This window comes from Mus pahari, chromosome 3 (assembly GCF_900095145.1).
Source record: "Mus pahari chromosome 3, PAHARI_EIJ_v1.1, whole genome shotgun sequence".
Classification (NCBI taxonomy): Eukaryota; Metazoa; Chordata; class Mammalia; order Rodentia; family Muridae; genus Mus; species Mus pahari.
The window spans coordinates 139665469-139666897 of NC_034592.1; the positions used below are offsets into that span (position 1 = coordinate 139665469).

General features: G+C 54.8%; 1 protein-coding gene across 1 annotated transcript in view; it reads right to left on the minus strand.

Moving 5' to 3' along the window:
- Nucleotides 1–374, minus strand: part of Mroh8 (maestro heat like repeat family member 8) — a 77458-nt gene extending 77084 nt beyond the window's left edge. The window contains exon 1 of the mRNA XM_029536665.1: nt 1–374. Within this exon, the coding sequence (XP_029392525.1) occupies nt 1–266 (266 nt within the window). The 5' untranslated portion in view covers nt 267–374.
- Nucleotides 375–1429: the final 1055 nt, after the last annotated feature.

Genomic DNA, 1429 nt, shown 5'->3' on the forward strand with positions numbered 1-1429 from the left:
CTGGCAAGTGGCGTGTGTCGCGGGTCCCGGGCGTCCCCTCCGGCGCGCTCTTGGAGCCACTTCCCGGAGCGGAAGTCTGCCTGCTCGGGCTCCGGTGGGACCTGCTCGGAGGAATGGCGCCGCCGGGTGAGGCGTTGCGCATGGCTCAATAGTGGGGCCCCGCGGCCGACACGCTTTGGGGAGCGGGGCGTCGCCCGCGGGAGGCTAGTGCGGACCACACGGGCGCCGGCTTGGCGCGGTTCCCCTCCCCTACGGGGCAGGGGCATGGGCACGGGCGCTTTCGAGGGTCGAGCGTGTGGCGGAGGCTGCGAGCTGGTGAAGTGCCGGGGACCCGAAGGGTTGGTGGTGGGGCGTGCGACGTGGGACTACGGGTCCCCGCAAGGCCGAGCGCGAGCCCGGGCAACGCGAAGCCCGTGCCTGGCCTCCTCCATTCATTCGAGTAGTACCGGCGGCCTACGGCCTGTCAGAGAGCCAGCCCTGGCATCATGAAAGCTTTTGAGCATGTCACTAGACTTCCTTCGACTTCTAGGTTCCTTTTCCCAGACAGGGACAGGAGACTCACAGGTCTGTCTGGGAGCAGAAAGCCTAGGGTATGAAGTGATATTGCAGGTGCAGGCTTGTAACCGGCCACGTATTGATTGTGAGAACAGGAACCAGGGACTTTTGACACCTTAGTTTCTCATCTGGTATCTGCTTCGCAAGAGTTGTGCTTGCTTTTAACAGTGTCGTGCAAAACTCAATGCTTGGTAGATTATGAGTGGCTAAGGGGCAATTTTAGTGTATTCTTTTTAAAAGGACTATTTGGGTGTGTATCTTATTCCCGCTGCCGATGAGTAGCTGAAGTCCCACGACCATGGGACCGCAGTGAACAAAACTTTGCAATTCACTATTTTATTTGTTGGTAAAGTGGCGAAAGTCAGAACTTGCATTGAAACTGAAGTTTGAGTCTCAGCTTGTCTTAGGCCAGGGAGGTGGGCACCTACTTAAGAGCTTTTTTTTCTTTCCTTAGATAGAGTCTAGGGAGCTGGGAGTTGGTTCAGTGCAACTTATGGATCAGTTGAAATTTTAGCACTGGGTATAGCTGGCTGCATGTGCATGTAACCCCAGCATTGGAGGGCAGAGACCAGCAGATCCCAAGCCAAAATGGTTCTAGTTGAGTGAAAAGGCCCTGCCTCAAAGCAAAAAGGCATAGAACACCAGAGGAAGTCATCCTGCGTTTACTCGGGCCACCGCATGCCTGTGCACTGGCANACACTTAGGTACATGGACCACAATACACACAGAATAGGTAGGGTCTTACTATGTAGCTAGGGCTCCAGCTGAGACTCACCATCTTGCCTCTGTTTCCCCAGTCCTGGAGTGACAGGTATGAAATAGCTTACAAATCATTTCTTGGTTTGTAAAATGCAGAAAATACCCACCTCACTTG